The 26,696-nt window shown below is 40.6% G+C and overlaps 1 protein-coding gene across 1 annotated transcript in view; it reads right to left on the reverse strand.

The window, feature by feature from the left end:
• The window catches only part of MED13L (mediator complex subunit 13L), a 92,297-nt gene that overhangs the window by 59,845 nt on the left and 5,756 nt on the right, over positions 1-26,696 (reverse strand). The window contains exon 3 of the mRNA XM_042031119.1: positions 25,831-25,914. Coding sequence (XP_041887053.1) covers positions 25,831-25,914 — 84 coding nt within the window. The remainder of the gene's footprint in view (positions 1-25,830; positions 25,915-26,696) is intronic.

A 26,696-nucleotide genomic window follows, 5' to 3' on the forward strand; every position in this document is an offset into this window, starting at 1 on the left:
TCCAGCAACAAAATCTTAAGAGGATGGAAAAATCCAAACATACTGAGGTTTTTTGCCTATTAAAACCACTGACAATCTCACCAGTACTGGAATGGGACAGAACATTTTATTTTCCCACAAAATAACACCTTAAAGGGTATCAGAATGAATGTAGGATTTCTCTATTTAAACAATAAAATAGATCTGAAGATGAGCCAAGGAATTCACCCCTTCTATAAGGTGCTCAACCAAGCAAAAAGCTTGAAAAGAAAAATTATTTCAAGTAAGCTAAAAGCTCCTGAAACCACATGAAGGTCAAGTAGAAAATAAAGGAAAGTATTATTTTTGTACATCAGTCCTGATTGTTGGATTTTAAACATTTACACAGACACATGATAAACACGTTATCTGAAACCTAAAGAAAGTATGCTCCAAGAACACAGTTCAAGAAAAATCATGAGAAGGAAAAATAATTATTCTCATATCAAATGCAAGATTACATGTTTTCAGTTCCACCAAGTAATCTTATAATAAAAATTATTTTCTCCCTAGTTTTCCTCTTCAATTAAGAACAAGTTTCTATCTGAAAATGAAAAAAAAAAAAAAACAAACCAGCCCCACCAGTGCAGAAAAACATTTCTGCAGTGAGAAGTATTTTATAGAAATGCCTGAAATACCAGTTCTGTGTCTTGGCAGGACTTAGAAACTCCAGCCAGTGCCACCAAGTGAGTGAACCAGACAGAGCTGTGGTGCCCAGCACCCACCCACCGTGGGACACCGACACAGAGTGACCCCCAGAGAAAGGGAAACCAGGATCTTTATCCATCCTCCATCTCCAGCAGTTCCCAATTTCTCCATTGTGAGACCTGTGTGAGCCTTGTGCAAGCCCTCAGTGAGCTCAGCCTCTGCGAGCCCAGTGCCTGTGCCCTGGCCTGTGTTGCCATCCAGAATGCTGACCCAGAAGCTCTGCCAGGCCAAACAATTCCTGAGGCAGGAATGTGCTGCAGCCATCGCTTTGTGCTGAATTCTCACCCACGGACAGAAACAAAACGCTTCACACTTTCAGGCTTGTTCTGTGGTGCTGCCTGTGGTGGTGGCACGGGTTGGTTTGCTGTTCAGAATGACTTCATCCCAAACATGGAAACAAAATTAAAGAAATCGCTCTAAAACCTGGATTAGCCTATTAAGTACCAGGCAGAAATGACACTGCTCTGCCGTGTGTACACAGCTCTCCACATGTATAATGCTGAGCACTGTGCACAGGGCAACCCCATAGAGAAGTAGGAAGAAGGGTGCAGTTTGCACTGATCTTCCAGTCAGCCTCAGCAGACCCAGCACTGGAAGGGAACAGAACCACAAGGAAAAGCTGAGCTCCATGAAACTCAGCTGTTATAAGGTAAAGCAGCCATGCTTACATGGACTCACTTCACTGTGTTCAAACAGTACAAGTTCACAAAACTTCTCTGACAACCCCTAAAATGTCATTATTTCTAACAGGTCACTGAGATTTGGCAAGATTTTCCTCAAGGTCAGAAATAATTCTCTTCATGCTTTCAATTAAATACTGTTAAATTTTGACTGAGTTATAGGGTGAAGGAAAAGTAAATAACCACTTCCCAATTCTGGTTCTTCCTCCCCCAACCTGGTCATTTGACAGGCTGCCAAAATTTCTGAATGTTCAAACTCCAGTGTGTGCTACAGGTATGACTGTTACCATCCTACTCCTGAAGGTTCCAGGAACAGAGGAAACACTGAGATACCAATGAATGTGGGGGAGAAGGGAAATGAGTTAGACTGAAATCACAGCGATACCCCTCAGTGCAGTCTGCAGCTTCAGGATCCAAGTTTTTCCTGTCTAGCCCAGAGAAACTGTCTCACACTATAATTAATAAATGGAACCACAATAAAAGGAGTTGTACACCCATTTCCTCTCCTCTTCATTTTTTAACATCAGCAAGAGTCCCTGGTGGCTCTTCAAACATTAGTCTCTGTGTTAGCACATCCTCCCCTCTGCGCTGGGGACAACTGTGCAGCCTCACCCCATCCTCAGTCTGCTCTCCAGGGAGATCTACCAGCCCTGAGCTGTCTGCATCCACCTCTGCTCTAAGGGAAGACAGCTGAGAGCAGAAAACAGAAATTTCTTGGTAACACTGAATTGCTCCTTTTTCACCCCAGGCACCTGAAGACAGGCAGAGTCTTCACAATATTGTGTTTACCTAACCTGTGAAAGGGAAGGTGGCTTCCTTTTGAAAATATTCTGGTAAATGGTGGGACTGCTCAGCAGCCTGATCTCTATCAGGAAACACGAGCAGGTTTTTGAAGGAGTGAGCACAATAGGCTGCATAATCTCAGCACTGTTCCCACAGAGATGTCAGGCCTCTGTACACAGGCCTGGCTCAGACTCCCTTGTTTCAGCACATTCAGCTACTGCAGGAGATACACTGACAAGTGCAGAAAAAAGGACATGTAATGCACGAGAGCAGGAGAGCAGAGAGGAAAATCAGAGTGAAGGTTATTTATAGTGCGTGGGCTTTTGTGTGGAATAGGTTGGTAACGCTGAGATTGAAGATGAATGAAGTAAAGAACATGCAAACTATTTCACTTCTTCCTCAGTACCCAGGCTGCCCACCCAATCTATCCATCAGCAAAACAAAAGACTTTGTTGATGCTCAGTGACCTATTCAAAAATCCCAGAGCAAAATGAGATGTTTCAAGTGCTGCAGAAGGTCTTGAGAAGCAGAGATATCATTATTTACTGATGGCAATGGTTACATCACACAAAAAGGTACCACCAAGGTCCTTTATTCGGTCTCAAAAGCTTCCCTGACCTCACTGTCCTGGCAATGGCAGAACTGGCCTAGGGACACGTCCTCATCAAGAGAATGGCAGAAAGGTCAAGGCCACACTTGCATTTCATTCTAGAACTGAAGTCTAGCATGCAAGAGGCAATTGTTCCCCCAAAATCCACAGATTTAACAGAAGAGCAAACTTCAAAATGGCCAAAATACAACAAGAATGTTTAAAAGTGCTACAAACATCATTCTGAAAGGAAAGAGTATTTTCTTAGCACTGATTTGCTTTTAAATTATTTTTAAAGGAATTAATCAGAAAGGGAAGATTATCTTAGTAGTCCAACTGAGAAAAAATTCTGAATGGATCTGACATTTTTTGGGCAGGCAGAAAACACGAACTAAAATAGGCTACCAAGTTAAGGAGACACAGACCAAAGGAAAATACTGAACTTGTAAAATATGTTTCTTTTTAGGCGGGGGAAAATCAAGATCCTTATTCTGGAAAGTGGAGTACAGTAGTTTTGTTTGTGGGGGTTTGCTGTGTTTGGGGTTTTCTGAGGTATAGATATTGTGAATATAGATTCAGGGTAAGTCAAGTGTTTGCTGCAAAGGAAATCACAGGAGTGCTTTACATCCAAGAGCAGGGAAGGTGTCATGAGCTATAAAAGATCTGCTGCATTCCTGCTGCGAACTCTGCTTGTTCCACACACCGTTCCTACAGTTATGTCTTATTTTGTTACTCCCTCAAAGAACAGACTGCAGAAAGCACATCCTGGGAACTGCACCTTCCTCTTTGGCAGAGGAGACAAAATAAACAATCCCGCTGTAGCACCTCTTGTGTCACTGATGGAATTGCCTGTTTGTATTTTAAACAGCACTGGCATAACAGAAATTAAAACTGCTCTTAAATAACAATGTACTCCAGTAAGCCTATCAATAGTGTAAACAAAAGGTTTTGAATGTCTTAAATCAATATTTAGCAATTAAATCCTTCTCACATACCTACACAGAGCAGAGAAATGCCACTTCCAACTAGTACTTTCCAATTAGTACTTTGCAACTTCCTATATCGTGCCACAAATCCACATAATGAAAGCATGAGGAAAAATACTATTGCTCCTGGATGAGAAAAGCTGGAGACAAATCAGTTTAAAGAAAGCACCTGAACAACTGGCTTAAGAAAAGTTCTAAGAAACAACATATCCTGTTTCAGCAAAGAAAAAAATGAAGGTTCTGCCATTATTCTACATTCAACAAAATGACTGCAACTTAGGAGTGAAAAAGGTAAAACAAATACAAGACTCTAAAATTTCTCATTAAGTTAAAATGCTACAGTAAGCGATGAAGCAAAATACCCACATGGAAGAGAAAGCTTTCTTGTTCCCTCTCATCCTGTCAGCTTCAAGGACAAAACGCAAAAGGAGATGTAGGAAATCACTCTTTAGATCCATCCATAAAGTTACATTCCTGTAGCTTAACTGCACCAAGGCAGAAATAACGGCACTGGGGTAGGAAACTCTTTAGGATGCGGCAAACACTGCGGACAGGAACACAGACAAGCAATAAACAGCTTCACACAGGGTTTTGCTTCCACTTGATTCCCACTGCAGCATTGGCTGGCAACGCTGACCAGCTGACAAGACAAGGGTGTCACCTATCAGATGTCTGTGTTCTTGGCACTTACAGGAGACTTAAAGATTGGCCTAACCCAACAAATACATAAAAACCAGTTTCTTCATTAGTTTTCACTGGAGCAGGGCTCCACAAGAGTCAAATTCCTGCCCATGGAAGAGAAAAGGCTGAATATATGAATGAATGAACTCAAAGAATTTCTGCAAAAACAGAGGATTGGCACTTTAATGTGAGAAAGGAGAGCCTTGAAGGGCAGGCTGGATGATTAAAAGACTGGAGCAGGGAAAGGAGATTGATTTATATTCTCATCTCATCAATGTAACTTCTGGTCAAACACAACCACTTCGACTTAAGCACACAACTCCATCTACATTTCTCAATGAAATGAAGTTTATTAAGCAACTTCATAAAGGCCCACAGAGAATTCAAATGAAGCAAAAACAAACCCAAGGAGCAGAACATTTATGATCTTGAGGAAGCAAAAGATCACACACCATGTCCCAAGTGCAAACTACCAGAAGCAGCAGTGCAGCAGCTTGAAGTTATTAAATGTTACTGTGCTTCAATCACCAGCAACAGAATTTGACAGGAATCACTCAAACTTCAAAAAGAAAGTAAAGCCCCCATCCTCAACACAACCCCCCAGCTACATTAACCAGAGGCAAGAGGGATTTCACACCCTCTTGGTACTCCAGTGGCCTAAAGATCAAAGTCCCTACATTTCTTATGCATTGTGTGAACTACATTTTCCCTCTTTCAGACCCTGTTAGTTAAGACATTTTTAAGACAGGCTTTCAGAGGAAAAAAAATTCCCTGAGAATACCAAAGAATACAGTTCTTATGTAAAAATTAAGTGTAAAGTTATCATTCATTAATACTAAAACCCATCAAGTGAGAGGTTTTGTCACACTGGCCAATAATCCCTAAGTGACAGAAGTTGTGAATATTTTATATTCAGCCAGCCAGCAATTTGCAACAAATATCAGCAATGAGACAATTTGTTTCTGTCAGTGTGTCTGAATCACACAGAAACTGCTAACACTACATAAAAAAGCTACACTTCTGTATTTTACACAAATGGAACTTTCAACAGGTATCTCTGCTAGAAGAAGGCACATTTCCACGATAGAAATGAAATGACGTGTTTGTGAAAATACATGACATGTTCATATGTAAGAATTACTTTTGTCACATAGTCAGCTTCAAAGGGAGATCTGCATCCAAAATCCTGCAGGAATCTCCTGTCGTTTTACCCCACAGGAGTAGGGCATAAGTTCGGTAATGGCTGGAAACTGCCAGCTGAATGTGCCATGGATCCTTCTAGAAGGAAATCTGAGTGCATAGGGATGGAACACGATATTCTTATTTCAATCACACAACCAGTCCTGCACCAAGCTTCCAGGGAAGCTGTTCTTTCTGGGACTCCTAATAATATCCAGAGTGACTTGAGAGATTCACAAGCAGCTCCTCTCATTCCAGACTTCTTGTCACTTCTGACTCATTTCACTGATTTCTTCTTGGGAAAAAAGCCCCACCAAACACCAAGAGAACAAATACGAGGACCCAGCTTAAGCTGAGTATGGAACACTTCAAGAGGATTTTCAGGTGTAAAAAATCCTAACAAAGCACAGCCAACCCTTGAGAACATTGCTGATGTAAGGAGCAGAGCTCCAACCCCTCTTCTCCTCACAGACAACGATGCTGGCAAAAGCCCCACTGGAAATGAATTTGTATAATCCAAGAGTTCACTTTTTTGGTTAATACAGCTTCTCAAGACCTGCTTTAAACTGTTTGAATACAATATTTTGTGCAAATTTAAGCTACACCAGCATCAGACAGGTTTGGTGGTTTTCATTTCTTCATAAATTCTAAACAGAGATATTTCAGTAGTCCTACTTGTTGGGTCACTACAGTCACCACCTGAGGTGGGAAGGGTGAGGTGCTGCAGAAAACAAGACATCTGTCTTAGGGTTTTAAACACCTTGTCTGTAAAAATATACATACACTGATCACACAGAGTACAGGTGAACTGTAAGGATAAGGTCAGCCATGTGAAAAAACTGGATTCCACACAGCTTGGTTTTTTCTTAGCCAAACAATACCAAGATTCTTAAAGTACCTAAAAACACGTGTCTCATGAGACCTTTGTAGTTTACTGTGGTTTTCCTCACAATTTTTGCTTCTAAAACATAAAGGCTGATGATAAGTAGTGCAATAACAATCTAAGCTAATCCTGAAATTTCCATTTCTAAACCTCTCTCCATAAAGCAGAAAGGATTTCAATTTTCCAGCAGCCATGGGAGGAGCAGGAACGGGGGAAATCATTTCAGAGAGATGCCAAATTTTATCACACATGGAAGTCTTAAAGAAATCTAAATCTAGGAAAATTATTAAGAAAGAAGGCACAGTCTGGTTTTGTATGAAACTACATAGATTTAATACCAAGGTAAGACAGCGCCAGCAAATGGCTTTAGCAGGTTCTGTTTTCCTTGTGTTGGGATCAGTTCATGAGCTGAGCACGAGGGAAGACTTCCTTCAGGGTTGAAAGGGTAATTTAGTTCCTATGGTCCATTAATTTCTTGGCTTCTTTCCCTAGCCTGCTCATTAGTGTGAAGTGCAGTGACAAGGTTTAGAATATGGAAGTTGAAACAGCACCAACAAAATTCCTTCACATAATGATTGCAAAACATCTATCAGAATCAGCAGGGCTTTGAGATTTTTTGACCTAGAATTCAGACTGGCGGCCTGCATCAATAACCATTTCTGCCTTTAAAAATGGCATGAAGTCAGTTAATGACATTATTAATGGCTCCTCATAAGTATCCATCAGCGTTTGCTTCAACAGCCTCCAAACAGACAAACTAGTTTTACTTCAGCTGAATTAGTAGCAGATGGAGGAGATGCATTACCCTCAATCACAAGGTTAAACAGATAATTATGAAAAAACACCCGCAAGTCTCCGATATTATCTGATCCTATTAATGTTGCAGGCGACGGAGTAACACCGAGCCGAGCAGAGGAAGCAGGAGAATTATTTAGGTCACTTGAAGAAACAGACTTCTCTCTGATTTCTTTCTTTCCAGTAGCACAGACTGCAAGTGAAGCAGCCAAATTTGGCAGCATGGAGGCAGATAGAAACCTGGGTGCAAGTTCTAGACTCGCAGGAAAAGCTCCCACTCTGCAGCAGCACTTCCCTGGATTAAACACTAACAGGATTTGACCCTTCCCTTCCAGAGGGCAGGACGAAGAAGAGGTTTATGTTTCATTCTGCTGGCCCGTGTAAGCCAACCCTGTCCTACACCTTTGTATTTTCCATCTGTAACATGCAAACAAGTTCCAACCCTTCCCACATGGAATTTAATGGTTAAAAAAGGATAACCATATTAAAGCACAAGGACTAGCCAGAAAAAAATTTAGAATTGTCCTTCATGTTATTCCCACCCTTCAGGGCAAAGGTGTTCATTTTCTTTTTGAAACCAGCAGTAAAAAAAAGGTAAAACCTCAGAAATTAATAATTCTTTTATTAGGGCCCACCTTAAATCTCAATGTTTAAAGTAGATTCTCAGCAGAATAAAGGAAAAGTTTGAGTAAAAACAGATGTACATTAAAAAAAAGTTAAATTCAACCACTTCCTGGGGCTTGGCTGCTTCGCTGACAGCACTTGATGAAAGAATCTAAACTTTACTAATTCCTGCAACCCAAGATGAGCATTCTAGAACTTCCTGCAAGATGCACCCTTCCTGACACACCTGGGTGGGTGCAAAGCCCACCCCACTCCTGGAGAATGTGTCTGTTCCCTGCACTGGAACAGAACTGTGCCTGCTTTTTCCTCAGGGGAGGTTTCTGTAACTGCCTGGAGGCCAATCCTGTGTCACTGTTCCACACAACACTTCAGTACACCTGACTGAGGAGAGGCAGATATTAAATAAGAACTCTGCAGCAGGATAATTTATTTCCCTGGAAAAGAATCAGACTGGGTAGTTCCTTTCTTGCTTTCAACAACAAACACTCTCCCAGTATTAAAATGGCCTGGGTGGAACAGCTCAGCTCACATTTTTCGACCATTAGCAAATGTTTTCCTAATGTTCCTGTTGAAAGACAAAATTTTAATAAAATCTGTTAAGATTCCTCAGATGCTACTATCTGTTAAGAAGACTAGGTCGAGCAAGTAGCAGACAGGAAAAATCTAAATATTGACTTAAAACGATGTTACCTGGCCTCAAAATTGATGTGTAAAATTAAGCTCCTAAAAATACAACTACGTATTTGAAGTGCTCCTTGAAATGCAAGCCCTGTTGTGTGCACTCTGCCAGCCGAGTAATCCCATGGAATCAATTAGAAAAAAGAAATAACACTATGTGAGGAGACCATGGCATTTCTAAATATACATCCAGAGATACATACACAGCCATCTCTCAGCAATCTCAAATAATCACCAGGACAAAATCTAAAGGTCACATGGGGAGGAGGGAGGAAGCAGCAAACTCCCTTCATCCTGTGAGGAAACCCAGCCAAACACACCATGTACTCTGGAACATCATGTCATAGTGGGAAGTTTCCAGCGTGCAGAGGTGCATGGCAGGTATCAGATAAATTAATCACAAAAACACGTGAATTTAATTAAGCATTTAGCACAGGACAGAAGGACAGGAATACACAGTTCCTGTTTCTAAATGCGTTGGTAAAGCAGGAGGGGTTTTATTAATACCCATTCAGGACTGCTGAAGTGCTTTGCAAGTGGAAAGTCCAGCAGTGAATTAGGCACTTAGATGCTGGTTAAGCCCTCCCATCACACAATCTTCTATCCCAAACATAGCCAACACCTCCCTCAGGACACAGGCCAAAAATCGCCCAATTTTAAACAGAGCCACGGTTCCACATTCAGATCAGAAAGCTGGAGGATCCCTGGCAGCAGACCGGGCCAGGAAAAGAATCTCTTTGAAGCTGCTCATGAGTTTGGAATGTACAAAGGAAGACTGTATGTACCCTAATTCAGCCAGACAGGGAAGGCAGGACAGAGCTTTAAACAATCATGTGGTTCCAACGGCTTCACTGGAATGTGATAGTGTGAAATTATGTGCAGCTCAAGTGTTTTTTAAATAAGAACTTGAAGGAATCCAACTGCAGGGAAGGAGGCAGAGCACTATTAAACCAGCAGGCATCACACACAATCCTCCGTACCTGATGGTGCCACTCAAACTGCAGTTCTAAGCTCCTGCCTTCCCCCAGCTCAGAACTCCCTGTACTGATGGGCGCTGGTGGTGCTCCCTGGGAGGGGTTCACCCCCAGGCTCTGGCTCCTGAGCACTGTTCTCCCCAGTTCACTTCACTTGTCATTGCTCAGGGGGTTTCCCTCAAACCTACAGCGATACTTTCGTATTTCCAAGAAACTCATTTGAAAGACAAAAACCTAAACAGTGGTTAAGTATTCCTTTGCTCTCTGACTTTTAATATTTTAGGACAAATCATTTGCTGTGTTTGGGGTTTGTTTGTAGTTGAAAATATCAAGTTTTAGGGTGTACTGGTACAGTAGGCCTGTGGTTGGGGTTTTCCAGCCCCAGTCCACACAAGCATAATTTAATTCTTCAAACATACCTAAATAAGGTTTTATAAGTAACCCCAATGGAACTGTTGTCATGCAAAATGAACTGAGTGAAGTGTTCACCACATATTGATCTTAAAGCAATCCATCAGGCTTAGGAAATTCAAATTAATTCTAATTGCTGTTATTTCAGTTTTTATAGAAAAATTTCTACAGAAAAAACATTCATTTATTCAACTACAAAACAGAAAAGCAGCTCCATATAAGCATTTTGGTTTTCAACTAAAAATATCTGAAAATTATTCTCCTTAACTAAAAACCCAGTTAAAAACAAGAGCAGCAACACATATCTATCTATAGCTATGCACAGATGATGTAATGTGTGTGCATATGCAGCAAGGATCCTACAGGCATAGTCCAGCATCCGTAGGCATCACATTTTTGGACTGCTTTTACAGTTTATTTCAGTATAAAGGGTCTCTAAACTAATAAACAAAGCAAAAAAACAAGGGGTTGTTAAAAAGATAATCACATGCAGATGTGCCATTTGTATCAAGGCAGAACTTGAATCTCATTTGATCAGAGCCATTCTTTGGAGTATGGAAGGAGCCATCTCCCTGCTAGAAAAGCCATTATCACAGGAAATCCTCTGACTTCACTGACAACAGGGATAAAAGCACCTCATAGAGGGTCAGGTTTGCATGGTCAGCAAAAAAGAAAGTAAAACCAGCTTTCCACTCCCCCTTCTCCTGGGAAGACTGAATATTAGGCTATTAGGTAGTCAGATACATTATTTTATAGCTTGCAAAGCCCCTGGGTAATAAAGAATGAGTGCAACTGCCACAGGCAGCTTTACAGGAAATTGTGTGAAACAATGACAGATGCTCCAGAATTGTTTCAAAAACAAGAAAGCCAGGAAGAGCCGTGTGTCAGCTCAGGGGTTTTGCCCACAAACCATATTCTCTAACATGCTGACAGAAACTGTGTGCATAAAAATTTGTGTTTGGGATTATGTGCACATGCTCACAAACAGCCCCATGAATGCAGAATTAAATAATTCTATCCATAATGAAACATTTCAACAAATAAGTATTTCTATTGCCACTCTCAGAAACAGGTGGATAAGCCTCACTCATTTAACAGGAATTACTTGAGAAGCTACAAAGGAAAGTAAACAGGAGTGACAAAATTAAAGCTTTCATATAGAACTTTCAAACAAAGTTGAACTACTGGTCAAAAAAACCTACTCAGGCATTTAAAATACTAAATCTCACAAACCCTCAGTTGAATTTAATATCCTTCACTCACTGAACACAGGACTTACATCACCACCAACTTCAGAGCTAGATTTTAAAAGCAATTGGTTGCTGTTAGATGGAAAAAGATGCCAAGCAGGATCTTGAAGAAACAAATAATGCCCAATTCCCACTGACAGAAACATGAAGTACATGCCTAATTGTGCCAGCAAACCCTACAAGCAGCTACCTGCACATTAAATCACAGTGATTAACTGGCTATTAACTGCCTCCAAACACAAGATTTTTAACTACAACATAAAAATCTCTTACAAATTTTGGAACAGTAGCAGAGAGATGATTCTTTCACCCAGCCCAGGTGGCAATCTGCTGCTTTTGGCAGAATGACACTGATAGGACTTTGCAGTGCCATCTGACTGTTTAATAAATAGGGCTGCTTCTCTGTGATCTCCTGGTTCGTTTGTGTGTGTAACTAACCACATCTTTGTCCTACTTAATACATGTTTACATTTCCAGCGTGCTTTTTACTATAAACTGCTTTAATCTATTTATTTGGTTTAACACGCTACCAACGCAGTACGTAAAAATCCACTCGACTGGCTTTTATAGAGACTTGTAGAAAAAGTAATAATATTTAAAAGCTTAACAGTAAAATCACATCAATAAAGTCAGCTCAGTACTTTTTCAAATAAAGCAGTGGAATTCCAGTGCAGGATGTATCTGCAAAGAGTAAAGACAGGTGAAATTATTGCAACATTGCCGACTGTGTTAAGTACTTGACTTCAGCTGTGATTCTCATTGTTTATTAACATTTACAGAAAATATTGTTACTTTTAAAAGACTTTGATCCAAATTATTTCTTCATATTATCAGCATCTTCACTTAAAGAACACTGCTGAACCTCCTTAAAAGACCTCTGAAACTCTTGAAGTGTGAACCAACTGTATCCCCAAAGATCTTGTAACCTTTCATGGTGAGGACAGAACAACATCCCCTGGCTCCAGAGGTGGTGCAAGCCAACCTTGTGGTGGTGCAAGCTTCCTTGTTTAATCTCTGGAGATTTACAGCAAGGAAATTGTGTGCTCAGCTTTATTAGAGCAGTTCAGAACAAAACAGGGAGCAGATTGCAAAAATCCACCTCCAAGTAGCAGACAGGTCACACGAGCACGTCAGTGACACAAAGCACACTGCCAGAAAAGCAGAGAGGCATCAGGACAGCCTAAAATAAAGTACTGCTATTTTTAGTTCTTTGTTGCTGTTGATTGCACTGTACCAGAAATAGATTCTAAAATAAGTATGGAGGTTTGGTGGAGACTTTATTGGTCCATCTGTTCTCCAGGAGACTACAATTTTTCCTGTAATATCACACAAATGACAAAGCTGCAGTATACAAAGGTGTCCTTAAATATAAACATATAATCAAAAGAATATTCAGGAAAACATGCCATAAACCAAAGTCAGTCCAGTCTCAAAACAGTGGTTTGCAGTTTCCAACTTGAGCAAAACAAAACCCCACCAAACTAACACTCTTATTTCAAGATCTCTATTGTGACAGTGTATTGTAAAAGGATTGACTGGTTTATTTTCCAACTCAAAGTAAATCATCTCCACTCATGCAAAACCATCATTCAAAATTGGAACATTAAATAGATTTCTCTTTTTATACTCTTGAACTGGTAATTTACATCCAAAATGGATCTTCAAAGATCATAAATGCTACATAAAGGGAAATGAAAATGCAGCTGAAATTACCTCTGTGTGTGTGTGTGTGTGTGTGTGACACGACTGGGAACAATCATGGATTTGTGAGAAGAGTGGCCTTAAGAATAATGAAGTACAACAGCAAATCCCAGTACACTGCACCCTTTATTACATAAAACAGCCACTACAACAGAAGAAGAGAGATTTGGTGTCACTGACAGTGTTATCTCCTGTAAATAAAATGAACATGTGATGCACAGGGGAATGGACAATCAAACTCCCTGGCCAGAAGAATTTCTCAATCAACTGGTTCACAATATTTAATTCCTTCATTTTAAACAGCATTTTCTGTGCTAATTTCATCAGTGAGATATTTATTTCTCTGTTCATTTTTACCATCAATACAAGTGCTACAGGTTTGGACTGAACTGTATTAAACAGGTCTGTGTGGGCAGTTCATAAAGTGCTCCAACTTACTTTAATTAGTTCTTTTAATTCTCTCACTTATACAAACACAACAGCTACTTAAGAGCCTCTCCTGAGATCACTTAGCCCTCTTTGATTTCTTCCAGCATTCAGACACAGTCCTTGACTTAACTTTGCATTTAAAAGAGACGTCACGACCATTAAGGCTAAATAATGAGAATTAAAAGAAGGCAAACAGCACAGAAACAAATTCTGCTCTGATGATGATATTGGAAAAATATGAAAACTAAAATTCAAGGCAAAGAACTGTAGTACAACTTCAGAGGAGTCAGAGATTGGATGAGGGGAAAGAAAATAAAACAGGGAAAACCTCCCCCACAAATTAAATTAAATACAAATAAACATAAAGAAAAGGAGCAGGAGACAAAAATAATAATAATAATTCCATACAAAGAACATAAGGAGTTTTCATTGTGAAGGAGATGAACTGAATAGGGAGAGACCAGATGTGTACTAAAATCAAAAGGCTTGAGACAAAAAAGGATAAAGAGAGTTACATTCTCCCCTTAACACAGGAAGTAGGAGCCCATAGAGTACGCTAATAAATGAAAAAATTAAACCAAAAATCCCAACCTTTTTTCCACCCATTGCATAGATGAGCTATGGTATTAATTACCAACAAGTATTTATGCAGGCTGAAATTCTGTGTGGGTTCAAACTCAATTAAATGCACAAAAGAAAAATTCATCAACAGTTGTTAAACACAAAAATATGTCAAGTTGTATTGTCAAAACCAGCAGGAACCTGACCGAGTGTACAGAAAAATAACTGAATTCTTGGCATGATCTGAAGAGTCTTCCCTGAGCTGTCCCACTTCTGACCACTGCTGGAGACAATTTTTATGGTAAGGGATTATTTAGGAAGAGGATCTGGGCATATTTCTTTTTAAGAAATTAGAAGCACATAATCACAGGCAGCTTCCTGAAATGCCCAGAGTAACTGTATTACACTGATTTTTATCTGACTTGGCCAAATGCTACATCTGTCTCATGGCTGGAGCCAAAGTAGGCAGAATCTGATACTCTTCAGGCAACATTTCCACTCCTTCCTCAATTAAATCTTTTTCTAGGAATTGGGCAGGGCAGTAAATAATTTCCCTGTATGTCCCTGTCCTAGGGAATTGCTCTCCAAAATGTCAGATCTAAACGTGGTTTCAACAACACTGTGTGCACACAGACGTGTTTCTACATAATCTGAAAACTAGTAGAGAGAGAATTCTGTACATTAGACATCCAGTGCCGTATTTTAGACTGTTGGATCCTTAAACAAGGAAAAAAAAGGAAGATATTTTAATGTTCTTCCTTCAGCTCTTCTCCATCAGCTTTCCAGTCAGCAGATGGAAATTATATAATTAGATGTACTGACATCATCATCCAAAAAACACTTGCAGTTCCCCGTGTCTTTAACAGCTGGTAACACGAAGAGATTAAAAAGAGGTGAGATCCCGCAAAGTAATGTTTGCAGCCTGCTTTCCTCAGGATACAGAAAATCCCCTTGGCTGGTAGGAAATTCAATCTACCCCTGCATACCACCTTTGTCCTTCAAGATTTTTCTCCCCACAGTCCTGCCATGCTGGCAGACATCCTGGCCATCAGCATTAGTCTCACTCTGCCATGTCACATCATCAATTGTGGGACCATATTTTGGAAGTCCTTGAATCCTTCACATAGGCACCCACAGCTCCCACTTCTCTCAGAATGCCTTCCCCCTCCCACTCCCCCAGGGAGGAAACTCCAAAAATTGCCACCATGACATTCAGACAGACAGAAAATCAGGGGAAGGCCACTGCCCTCCATGCAAGTTTCAATTTTCCCAAATATTCCAGTGTCTAGCAGTGCATTGCTGCACTTAAAGATGGCCATCATTACACAGTGCACGGTAAGAAAACTGCTTTCCAGTCCAAATCTGGACTGGTTCTCAGAAATGCACAGCAAACTTGAACAACAAGGCAAGAAGAAAGGGTGGAAGGAAAAGAGGGAAAGTCTACTCCTGCAGGAAGAAAGTATCTTGCAAGTCTCACACAGGAGAGTTTCACATGGGCATTGCTAAATCCAGTGATGCATGAGGAATTCCTGTTGGGTTTTTCCTTATAGATCACCAAGGATCAAACGGCACTGCCAACAGGCATGGCCTGGGATCACAGGATACTTCATCTGCAATTCTCTGGGCCAATGAACCCTGACCAAAATACTGAGGCAACTCTACCCACACAGTGTCAGGATGTAGAGAGCCTCTTCCCTGTGTACTGCAAACCCTCTGTAACACACATAAGCTAGTTCAGAAGTAGTACTTCTCATCCTCAAGAACAGTATCCACATCCAAGCCCTGTAACAGCAAATCTGCAGAGGTGTCATTACAGCAGAGGAGTCAGGACCACACGTTTTGGCACAGAGAAAAGCCACGGGCTGAACCCTGCTGCATCACCAGCCCTGATGGCAGTAGATGGCAGCATCAAGCACAGTATCGGCAAAGTTAGTTTGGCAACGCTGGACAAGTATTTTGCTGGGCACCTGGAAAAAAGGTCTGCTCCTTAGGAATTACCCACTCTTAGCTTTATTATCAGGGTAGAATTGAGAGACTAAATGCAGTCTGATTTATTACAGCTACATTTTATGCTTATTGATTTTTCAGAAAGAAAACTTGACATAAACACACTGTGCCATGACCGTGAAGCAGAGGACTGCCCACATGTGGGTCTGTCCTACCTTGAGGGAATCCAGACAGCTCAGACCCACATACTGCTAGAGAGTCCAGTTCTTGTTTCCAAAATGTTATCCAGTCACTTGTCCAGGATTTCTCAACTTCCTAAGTGCACACACTCCAAGCATATAAAGTCACTTCTCTGCCCAAGTGAGAGCACTTGAGGGTTGCCCAGCATTCATGATTGACAAAGGACCTGCTCCACACATGTTCCTCACCCTGCCCCTGGCTCAGGCCACACATAATTTGTGCAGAGTTCACATTGAAGGAACAAGGTGTGCTCTGCAACTCTGAGCAGGAGGAGAAGAGGCTTTTTTCTCAATGTTTGCCCTCAAAGGGCAAAATGTTTCAACAATTCGCCCCAAACTCCCAGTTTGAGGGAGGTATGGCAGCAATGGATCACGCAGAACCTCTCCCTCCTTCCCCATCCTGCCCCACTCTTTCCAGTGAAAAAGCAATTTTTAACCATATGAGATTTCTCAAAGAGGAAAAGTAAAAGCCCTGTCACCAGTCAGTACTTCTTGCTACAACTCAGAGCGAGCATCCCAAGAGTAACAGCCAGTGGCTTCTTAATGTGCTTTACTAATCCAACTCTACTCAGTTTGTCCCACCAAACATAACTGCTCCAACTGCAGCTCCTCCTGTTCTAGGCAGGTTTAAAAATAAATATTGCTGAGCTCAGGACAGAGTTTGGTTACAGTGATTATGCAGGAGAAGAGAACAAGCCACTGGAAGCAAACAGAAGGGAGAAGCAGTGAGCATTACTCCTGTCCTCTCACCAACAGACTGGAACCATAATTCAGAATTTTGCTTTCTCAGTTGCCAAGAGAGTTCACAAATGGTGATCCATTTTAAGATGAATCTGCTGTATAATTATTTGTATCAGCAGATTGGTCCTCTGCAATGTTCACTTCAGCCTTGGGAAGGCTGGCCTACAGCTCCCTATTCATTGCTCACATACAGGTTGGTTTGTGTTATAGGCCCACCCAGAAGAATTGGTTTATATAGCCTTATTTAGATTATACAGGATATATTCATTCAAGTTTGCTGTCTTCTAAACCAGCAGTAAATTTATACCAAAGCTACTTTAAAGCCGTGCCATTATCCTGAATCTGACCTTTTAGTAAGTTAAAACACTACAAGCATTCAGGAGATTAATACAGCTTTTGCTCAACTTTATAAATGTTCCAGACAATTAGTGTTTAAAAATAAGCGTTTCCAAAACATTTTTTTCTGCCTAGCAGTCACAAAATAGTCCATTTATATCCTATCATTTGAGGATTTCTTAAAGAAGAGACCTGGTTCCACAACACCTAATGGATCATGTGGTATTGCACAAAAATTACATTATTTTGCAGTATTTAAAGGACTTGTTCCACTCTCTGCCACGGGCAGGGACACCTTCCACTATCCCAGGATGCTCCAAGCCCTGTCCAGCCTGGTCTTGGACAATTCCAGGGATCCAGGGGCAGCCACAGCTTCTCTGGGCACCCTGTGCCAGGCCTCTCCACCCTCCCAGGGAACAATTTCTTCCTAACATTTCATTTAAACCTACTCTCTTTCAGTTTAAAACCATTCCCCTGTTGCCATTTCAGTTTGAGTCTTCAGAAAATAAGGGTTTGCAAAAATTTTTAAGGGAACAAGTCTCAGAAAACAGACTTCGAGAATAAATAACCTACATAACTGTTATGAAACAAAAATTTATTTCAAGATTAAGTTATTTTAAAGAGGTATAAAACTGTCAGAAAAATAAATGAAAAAGCTATTATTGTTGACAGAAATAACTCAATGGAATTGTTTTCAACTGAAGTTTTCTCTCTTATTTTTGGAGAGAGATTTAAGATTTTCTTTTGCTTTGGGCACCAATTTTGTTTGTGAATATAAGGAAGTGTATTTACTTCTAAATTGGACTGAAAATAAACCCCGTAGTGCCACTATTTTTGCAGAACTCACAAGGCCATATACAAGGGTTTTAAATCAGTCTAATGCCCAAATGCAGCCTGATTTTCAGACACCCAGGCAAGCCATTCTCTGTTGCTCCTGGAGGTCCCTGCAGCCCAGGGAGCAGAGCTCCAGTGCACCCACAATTTGTTCGGAATACTTAAATCCGTTGCAACTCTAAGGCCCTCTAAATATCTACAGAAGCCCTTAAGTCAATTCATTACTGATACAGTAAGTGACAACACTTGTGTTTGGCAGACAGTGCAACTGGGAGCCCTGACAAATCTCATTAACAGCACATCAGGGGCACTTAGTTTATCCTTTACACACAGTGCCAGTACTGAGTGTATAATGAGAAAAGGAGCTTAAACTTTAGTGGGACTGCACTAATTGGTCACCAAGTCCTGATTAAGCCAGGCTTCATATATAATTACTGAAGTTCAAGTATCTGACACAAATGTATCCAAAAACACTTCATGAAGATACTCAGTCACTTCTAAACTATGCAAATAAAAATAAGGCATGAAAAAGAAAAGAAACAGAGAAATAGGCAACTCTACTTGAACTACCTGCCTTTTGTATACTCCTTGTCCAAAGCATTTCAGTCGTTTAAATAACTATATTTTTTAAAAGTTATAAAAGTGCGAAAATAATCTCTCAATTACATTAAATAATGACAATATATAGGCATTCCAGTAACCTTACATATATATAAAAATATTTGTGTATTTAAATAATGTTGCCCAGAAAAAATAACTACAAGAGAAGGTTTTACAATATCCAGAAGTTAAAGATTACTAGATCAGCTTTATATATTTGTAAATTTACATTAATTAAATCAGTAAAAAAGATCCTTAACTTCAAAACTGTAGAGACAACTCTTCTGCATTATAAACTGGAATCACAGAAGTATGTGCCAGCACATCCCCCCAAATGGTAAAAGGGGAAACACATGAAAACATATACCCTAACACACATATCCTGTATATCCTGGCTTCCTCAGAATCCTGCAAGGAGGTGGTAGTTACAAACACACACTGAAAATAGATGGATTCCGAGTATTTCAGAGGGAAAAAGGCAATCCAAAGTCTCAGGCACCTCACAAAAATCAGATTGTGATACTCTGTGACAGCACCCTGAATGTCTGTCCTGGCTCAAGCACAACCCAAGGAATACAGGGTGCCTTTGGAAGCAGCAGGCACAATGGAATTCTTCCTTCTCAGGACAGAAAGGGATGAGAATTGTGCTACCAATTCATTTCAGACTCGTGGATGTTGGTCAGGGGTATCTGTCTCCTGTACCAGAAGCTCACAAAGGAGCCAAACAGCTGGAGTTTACAGAGATGCTTTTACAGGACTGCCACACCAGATTATTCTGTGAGTACCCATCCTGCTGCACACCCTGCTGCCTCAGGCTGGGAATTCCTGTGTGACAGGAGGGACCCCGATCTGCCTGCTGGCTGCCAGAGACACACAGGCACTCCAAACACACTGTGCAAGTGCCCCATCAGCTGCAGCAGCAGCACTGAGAGAGTGCTGCACCCAGACAAGGAGGTCACTGCAGTAACAGAACCTCTCTTAACAACACAAGGGCGCACTTGTGAAGAAGCAATTTCTACCTCACTTCTACCACCAAAACAGAAGCTATGACAGGACTGAACAGTCCCCAGCACACCCACCATGACCCATGCTGCTTCAGCTGAGCTGGCTGGCTCAGGTCCATGCCCTCAGCAAACAGCAGGGTAAGACACTGCACAGCATCACCTGAATTGGCTGAAGTGGGGATATGCAGCAAACTGGAAGCACAGCTCCAGCGACATCTCACCAATGACCCCATGCAGGGAGACCTTCTATTGTTCCCAGGATGTTATCCTGATTGGCAAGGGGCAAGGAATCTCAAGAATCGGCGCCTGTGGTTGCTTTGCCACTGTGTTTTTAATGGTTTTAGGCAGGAAAGGAGATGAAAAGGCCGGGCCCTCAGGCTGGGGCCGGCAGCCCTCGGTGGGAGCTGTCCCTGCCCCGGCTCCAGCTGCTCGGTTCCATTCCCGAAGGACACCACACAAAGCCCGGCCCCACGCCCCGATGCACGGCTGGGCACAGCCGCTGCAAACTGGGTCACAACGAGAATTTTACAGCATGCTCGAGCACGGTTCTTACTAGCTTTTGGAAAATACTGGTTTAGTATTTTCCTTATTAAAAAACTAATAAAAAGACAACTGAAAACAAATACCCCTTAATTTATAGCTTATGTAGAAGTTACTTTGGTGATAAAGCACATGAACATTGAGACTTTTAGTCCAAAATGCTTTTTTCCTACGCAGTGTGCTAACATTTTCAATCAAGAATTTTACATACAAGATTCCAGGAATATGAATACACAAAATAATCCAAGACTACCAGGAGCATGTATAAGCATAGATAATAGTTATTAAAAAGGTATTGCTTGAATAGCATTTTCCCAGACCATCTTAATAGTATCCTTAAGTAACCCTAAGCTGTTAATAATATTTTGCTGTTTTGCCTATAAAACATAAATACATATTAATTAGTGGTATTAGATTAATATACTTGAATTAAATGGTATTAAATTGCTTGAAAAAGTCTATAAACATAAGCATGTTGATATCAAGAACACCTTGATATACTTCCACCTTTTGCCTGAAAAATGCATGTGAAAACACTTATTTCAAAATCTCTATTTTAGAACTATTCCTTCTGTTAAAATATGAATGCAGCCCATATTACATTGGGTACACTACACAATATTTCAGAGTAAGTAAGAGTTAATTCAGCTTTAGCGCATACAAGATTACCAATTAAAATAACACCAGCCACAGATATAACACACCAGCTTGGTGTATGGTTTTACTGAAACCATAAGTAATCCTCAGAAGAAACTCAGCAAAGATGAGCATAACATTTCAGAACTTAAATCTAGAAAATATGAAAATATTTCTCTGGGAACTAAGCCTCTTAAACTGAAATAGAAAATCTTATTTTTACAGAGGTAGGAAGAATTATTGGGAAATACACGGTATTTCTTATTACTCCGTATTTCTATCACATTTATTTTGACAAGTCATGAATAAGAACACATTATTTAAAATGAAGTCAGATTGATTTTTATTATTTTCCTGCCTAGTCTTTCCTCATTTATAATGGTGTTGGCAATACTGTACATATATATTACTATAGCATCACTAGACACCATTTTCAAGAAACATATACGATCACATTACTGAATTTTTTAAGATGGTTAAAATACAAGTACACAAATGCGCAGAATTAAAATAATTTATAAGACTTCTTTTTCTCAAAGTCAAGGAAATAAAACCTCGCTGCATCACAGCAAACTGTACATGCACAAGCAGTTACTTTTTTTCAGCTGAGGAATTCAAATCTTCATAAAAATTTAAACAAATCACTTCAACTTATTTTACTGTGCTTTTACTGCACTATGTCACCACATAATGAAACACCTGAGTGCCATTTGCCAGAAGACATTATCTGTGCCAGGAGCAAAGCTCCCTGTGGGATTCAGCCAAGGTGCTCCAGTGCTTCCAGTAGTTCTCAACTGCTCCTGGCACAGCAGTTCCTCTCCAGGGCTTCCCAAACTTGATGTTTGCATGTGAAGACACTGACCTGACTGGCAGGAGCTCCTGGCATGGCACAAAGCAAATGCAGCTCTCAACAATGCTCAGTGTCAGCTCTGATTTAGGTATTCCTCAGATGAGTCGTATGGCTACTCCCAAGAAATTGAAGGCAATGATGATTTCAAGGATCTGAGAGAGGAAGCAGTGTCTGCAGTCTTCAGGTTTTGATGGCACTGCTTAATGTCCAGTTTTGATGCTCACAGAGAAGTGAACACAGCTATTGAGCAAAACTGGCTGTGGATGCACTGACTGAGCTCTGTTACAAAGGGAAAAGTTCCTGGATTAGATCTACAGGAGGAGGGCTGACCTGGGAATGCTCTGGGTATTTATTGAGATACCCATGCACTCGTAACTCAGAGATTTCTGTGTTCCAGCACATCGCATGAGATTGTCAGTATGGGACAGTGACAGCCAGAAACCTGTTTGGGAACTGCAATCCATGAGTTGCACATCCCTGCAGCCTGACTGCAATCCCCCTGCCCCATCCATGCTGGTTCACAGAGGGCACTGGGGCTGCCTAAACCCCATTCCTACCTGTCAGCCTTCTCACCGAGTAACGAGCTCTAATTCTAAATATTCTACTGATGGAGTAGTTTTCTTCTTAAGGCTAAAAAACCCCAGCACACTTCTGGAAGAGGGGAAGACCCATAAATTATTTAATCTACAAAAAGCAACGATTATTTTTTCACGTGTTCTTTACATTGAATTTAATTAAAAACAGTTTAACAACTTAAGCTGTTCATACAGTTCAAAACAAACTGATTTTCCCCCAATTTCCTACACACCAAGAAAACAATCACTAAAACAAACAGCAAACATTCTTACATAACACGGTCATTATTTTTTTCAGTAAGTTGTTTAACACTTCATTGTGGTGCTTTCAAAACAAACAAAAAAAATCCCGTATAGACTGTGAGAATGAATTTTCATCCCACAGTGAAAGCACTACCAATGCCTTGGATCAGACAAGTTCTGTGAACTCCAAACATACAGATCTCCTTTAGAAAGCTGTGTAGAAAAACTATCAAGTTTGCCATTTCCTGTCAGTAGCGTGAAACCTATTTTAAACACACTGCTGTAGTATGACAGTAAAATGTGTAGAATTATTTAGGAAGTGACACATAATACTGAAGATACTTGGGAAAGGAAACCCACAAGTTCTGCACTAAATTTCCTGTGAAAAGCATCTGGTCTGCACTGAGAGCAAAACAAAACACAAGCATACAGTGATCTGTCTGCAACTCCCTCTGCTGTTTCCTCAGCCCTCCTGGAAGAGCAGGAAAGCTCATCCTGCACTCAGTTCTCAGCACGGCCTGGAAAGGCAGGCCAGGCTCTCTATTGTTCTTAGGCCTCCCTCTCACATCTCAGCATAAGTAGGTCACGGCCACTGCCATGCTCCACTTCATCTTTGACTTCATTCTGAAATCACAGCCCTCCCTCCCTTCTCCTTTAATGCCATTCACAAAAACCACAGGCCCTGAAGGAATTTACTCCTTGAAAGCCAGACCGTGACTCTTAACTCCTTCCCTGTTCATTTATACCCAGCCCAGGACTTCTCAGTGTATTCCTGAAATGGCGTTAGTAACTCTGGCCATTGGAAATTTGAGATGAGTAACTCTGCCACAAGTTAAAAAGTACAAAAGCAGATTTTTGAGATGCTTCTATTTCTTTAGCAGAATGACACCTGCTGGTTTCCATCATTCAAGGGGGGGGGATATATCCATCCAGATCTCTTTCCACACTCATGGAGAACAGTGCAGGTGTTTTCAACAGGGATTGCCTGTTCCCTCTGATCACTGTACAAACATGCAACTTATTTCTATTACTTTATATAATAACACGGCTTTAAGTAATATGTTTTAAAATGTCTTTTTTTTTTTGTTATGAAGGTTTTATGTTAAAATACCTAAAACACCCTCAGTTGGCCTCTTCTTCCTGCAACTGTTCCTTATTGCTTTATCTAGAACAACCTGCTGTTAGTGCAAGAGCTCCACAAAGAATTTATCTGGAATTAACATAAATCAATTTGTGAAGATAGCTTTTTGTGCTATGCTGAGAAAGAAAGCTTAAAAGATTAAATAAGAGGTGTCTGGACAGATTAGTCCCCAAAGCTTCCTGCTACTTGTTGCTACTGTGCACAATTGACTCTACTGTCCACTTTTGCAGTCTTTACTGCAATCTTCCAGTAAGATTAGTTAATTCAATGATACATTTATAGAAAAAAATTAACAACCTGAAACAACACAAAACCTATTTCAAATTAGATGTAATTATTATTGCCAAATAAACACTTTTGAAATTGTGCATATCCAAAGGATTTATAGTGACAAGAACTTTATAAAAATAAACAGAGAAACCAACACCCCCCCAAACAACAACAAACATTATCTTCTTCAAATCAACAGTGCACCCTCCAACCCTAAAATCCTCAATGTCAGATTTACACATGGAATACTTCAAACACAAACAGAGTTCAACATGAACTCAGGTTTTGTGACATCTTCCAGGCCAGATTTCTTTATGTGCAGACTGCACTTCTGTTTACAAATGCAACTATCCCCTACAGAGCCCTCACTGTGCAGGTTGATTTGGCGTTCCACACATGTAAATCAGACATGGGACTTATTAATCTGTCAGAATTCTAAGGTGATATTACCTCCCACGCCAGTGCTGCTGCTGTTTTTGACAGACATCATCTACTGTATCACATGCTTAATTTATTAAATTGATACACACCAGGAACAGGCAGGAGACTCACAAGCACATTTAATCTGAGCACTCAGGCTCCAGTGACGTGGATAAAACAAACAGCTTTTGCTGAAAGGAGCTACCTCTCTTTTCCAGAAACTGGAATTGACCCCTACTTACGTCACTTTAGGGAATTAATCTTCCAGAAAATTAAGCTGATGTTGGTATGATCAGAAAAGCAGCAGAGAAAACACAAGGGAGAAAGGTGGTTATGCACAGCCAGGATAAAGGAAGGTACGGAAAAACCTGGACCTTTCCATGGCTCCTTGCCATGGGATCGATGTGAAATCAAAGGTTACACACACACAGTGTCAGCCACAAAGTAAACAGTAACAAAACAGATAACTCCATGCTACATTAACACTTTCAGGTTTTAGAAAGGAGACAAATCCATCTTTAATTCCTGCATTCTCTCAAAACCAAATGCTGTTTGTAAGCAGCTGGTTTGCACCAAGTCTGCTACAGAAGAAAGCCAATGGTTTGTAGCATTGCACTGTAACATTTCTGCAGCTAAACCTTGCAGTGAGACCACGACAAGAGGGAGAAGACAGGTCTGATGTGCAAGATGATTTCCACCTGTCCCCACCCTGCCATCAGATGCCAGGTGACTGCAGCTATGCTGGATGGATGAAGAAGTTGCCACCCCACTTCATCTCCACTGCTCATTACCTTCAAATCTCCCAGCATAACTGCGTGTTTAGTCACTTCCTAACCCAGTTCTGTCAAAATGATTCCCGTTAGAAAATCTGTGTTTCAGCTTAACTCAGATTATTTTTGACAGAACTTGTTTAGCGGATGACTATAAATGCAAGTACCAGAAGATCTGAGAACATTGTAACCTTTAGAGCTCAGAGAGGAAATAGCAGCGAGCAGTGGAGCCAGCTACCCCGTTCCATGGCTGTGTTGCTGTGGGAGAAGCACATTAATCACTCCTATAGGTCTGATTTGTCAGCCTGCCTGAGCAGGGAAAGCTGTGTATCGAGGGTGGCATCTTTAAAGAAAATAAATCAGGAAATCTATGGACTACTTATTTTACTGCTTAAAATGTCAGGTTGCGGTTTAGTGTCCAGAAATTGAAATTATTCACTGTAACTGCCTGCAATTCTGCTGTATAATGAGAGGAACAGGCAGATGCTGCTCAAAAGATATTAATAAATGTGACATTTCTGTGGGGCTAATGGATAAACATCAACCTCGCCTTCTTATCTTAAATTATTGTAACAAGGCCTGAAAACTTACCTAATTGCTTTCTATGTGTTACTGATGTGAACACAGTGTCTGTGTTTTCACTTGTTACATGGCAAAAAAAGTGGGAAAACTACCACCAAAATGCAGCATCAAATTACCATCACACAATACACAACACTGACAGGAGCAGGACTTGATGTAGAGATCTCCTTACCTTTTGTTAACAGGCTTCTCATCCTTGTCATAGGGCCTTATGAACCATTTCCCAATTCTTACGAAGTTTTTATCCATCAGGCATCTAGAAAACAATTACAGCAACAATTACTAGTTACATCTGAAAGTGTAATTAAAAGGAATCTTTGAAGACAGTGACACTGAGGGATTAGGCAGCTGAATTTCCATCAGATTGAAATAAAAGTTTGTAGCTTTTGGGTTCCACTTTCTGTTTTCCCACATCACTCACAGAGAATCCCTGTCCCATCTCATGACACTGTCACTGATGCTGAACTTCACACGTGCATTTTCCCTTCATCTTTGCCACAATCTTTTCCACTCTGTGCTACTCTTTTTGCTGAATGATCTATCATTCTATTTTTCTCACTCCTCTTCTTGAACAAAAGCCATTCATTAGTACTGATTCTTTTCTATTTCAGATTTCAGACAATAAAGAATATGCATTCCTTTATTTTTGGCATGTATGTGGTATAGTATAGGAATGACAGAAAATTGTATTACGGAAATATTAACAATGATTCAATTTTCCCTTCACATGATCCCCAGCATGATTTCAGGTGCTGAAACTCTCATAATTACTGCTTCCTCTGTCAGAAAACCTCACTCCACCAAATATACTCCCACATCACCAAAATTAGAGCAGTAAGTTCCATTTTCTGTGGCCCCTTTGAAAGCCCACCGTTTCTTTTTAGAAACTGCATATTCCCCTCTAAAAAAAAAAAAAACAACAACAGTGAGGACCCGAAGAGATCAATACCCAATTCAAATGGACAGGTTAGGGAGTGCCTGATGCCTTTCTAGGTCCACCTGTACAGATGAATCACAGACGCAATTTGCCAACCCTGA

This window comes from Corvus kubaryi, unplaced genomic scaffold, assembly GCF_017639235.1.
Source record: "Corvus kubaryi isolate FWS band 111438036 unplaced genomic scaffold, C.kubaryi_AGA036_p1.0 37337, whole genome shotgun sequence".
Classification (NCBI taxonomy): domain Eukaryota; kingdom Metazoa; phylum Chordata; class Aves; order Passeriformes; family Corvidae; genus Corvus; species Corvus kubaryi.